Source organism: Crocodylus porosus, unplaced genomic scaffold (genome assembly GCF_001723895.1).
Source record: "Crocodylus porosus isolate Cpor-Errol unplaced genomic scaffold, CroPor_comp1, whole genome shotgun sequence".
In the NCBI taxonomy this organism is placed as follows: Eukaryota; Metazoa; Chordata; order Crocodylia; family Crocodylidae; genus Crocodylus; species Crocodylus porosus.
This window is the reverse complement of record NW_017728949.1, coordinates 17,680,102-17,681,513: the sequence shown is the minus strand read 5'-3', so window position 1 is coordinate 17,681,513 and position 1,412 is coordinate 17,680,102. Positions and strand designations below refer to the sequence as shown.

The 1,412-nt window shown below is 54.2% G+C and overlaps 1 protein-coding gene across 1 annotated transcript in view; it reads right to left on the bottom strand.

Annotated features, from left to right (window-relative positions):
• COPS8 (COP9 signalosome subunit 8) overlaps window positions 1–613 on the bottom strand; it is a 19,985-nt gene extending 19,372 nt beyond the window's left edge. Inside the window, exon 1 of the mRNA XM_019554363.1 lies at window positions 484–613. Coding sequence (XP_019409908.1) covers window positions 484–561 — 78 coding nt within the window. The 5' untranslated portion in view covers window positions 562–613. The remainder of the gene's footprint in view (window positions 1–483) is intronic.
• Window positions 614–1,412: the final 799 nt, after the last annotated feature.

Genomic DNA, 1,412 nt, shown 5'->3' with positions numbered 1-1,412 from the left:
GATCCACTCTCCTCCCTTTCTTGAAATCGGCACCACATTGGCCTTCTTCCTTATGTTCTGATTAAGCAGCCTTATGTTCTGCTCCCTACCCTGCATCCCATGTCTCATGTGATAGTCTGCTTTCTGCTCTCATCCTTGTGTCACACCTCCAATCTGCTCCTCTTTCTCTTCCCGGCCCTGTCTCCCAGATCCAATCTACTGCTCTGCTTTTTCCCTGCACTGTCTCATGTCCGACCGGCTAGTTTCTGTCCTGCTCCCTGCCCCGCGTCCTACGTCCGATCCGCTGCTCCCCCCGTCCCAGGCCGTTTGGACCGTTCGCGCCAGGGGGCGGAGAACGTAGGGCAGCCCCGCCCCTTTTAGCATCGGCTACGACCCACACCCTCCGCGGAACCTGAAGCCCCCGGGGCCCAGTGCGATCCCCGAGCCGGGCGCGGCCCCGTGCGGAAGGGGAGCGGCTGCTGTCCCTCCCAGCACCACCGCTACCTCCAGCTCCTGCGTCTCGCACTGCTCTAGCAGCTTTCTGAAGCTGAAGGCGTTTTCCGCCATCACCGCCACTGGCATCTTCCTGCCCGGCCTGGCGCCACAGCCGCCCGCCACTTCCGGCCCAGCGCTCCCGTCACTTCCTCCCACACCACTAACGAGGAACCGAGTGTCGCAGAGCCGCTCTTGCCGCCCCTCGGCTGCTCAGGAGGACTAGAGGCTCGGAGGGAGGAACGTACCGTCAGGGGGCGGGGCCGCCCTGCGAGCCAATGGCGCAGCTGCCAGCCCCTCCCTCCCCTCCTCTGGTTGCTCACCTGAGCCAGCGAAAGCCTTGGGGAGGTGACGCTTCTCGTTTGCCCAGTTGACTTTATTTGGGGAGGTCAGGTAGAACATATATACTTACTTCTATCCATGCATCCATCTATCTGTCTATCCATCTATCACAAACTTCAGTGACTAACCAAAGCAGTACATAGAGCTCGCTTCTCCACCCCCCACCCGCAAATGCGCGTAGGTACAAGTCTTGCTGACCTGAATCCAACTGCAAAGGAGAAAAGATACAAAAATGATTCAAAACGAAATCACCAAATTGGACCAAAGGAGTCTAGATTAAAACTAAGGCTCCACAGCTGTAAGTAGATTAGTAGATTCTCAGTGGAGTCTGTCAGACGTCACAGAGCTTTACTGACATATTACAATGTTCACTAAAACTGGTGTGAAGTTTGTATTTCAGCCTTGGAAACAGAAAACATTATTTTCTTTTATCCCACAGAAAACCCCCCACAATAAACATGTATAGCACAAGCTTTGGTGACTAATTACACCCATAGACACAGACACGTGTATTCCCCTTCCAGTTTTGGTGGGTCAAAGCTCATTTCATCAGATGCTTTCAGTAGCATGTGTCTGCAGGATTTTCTTTTTTTTCTGAT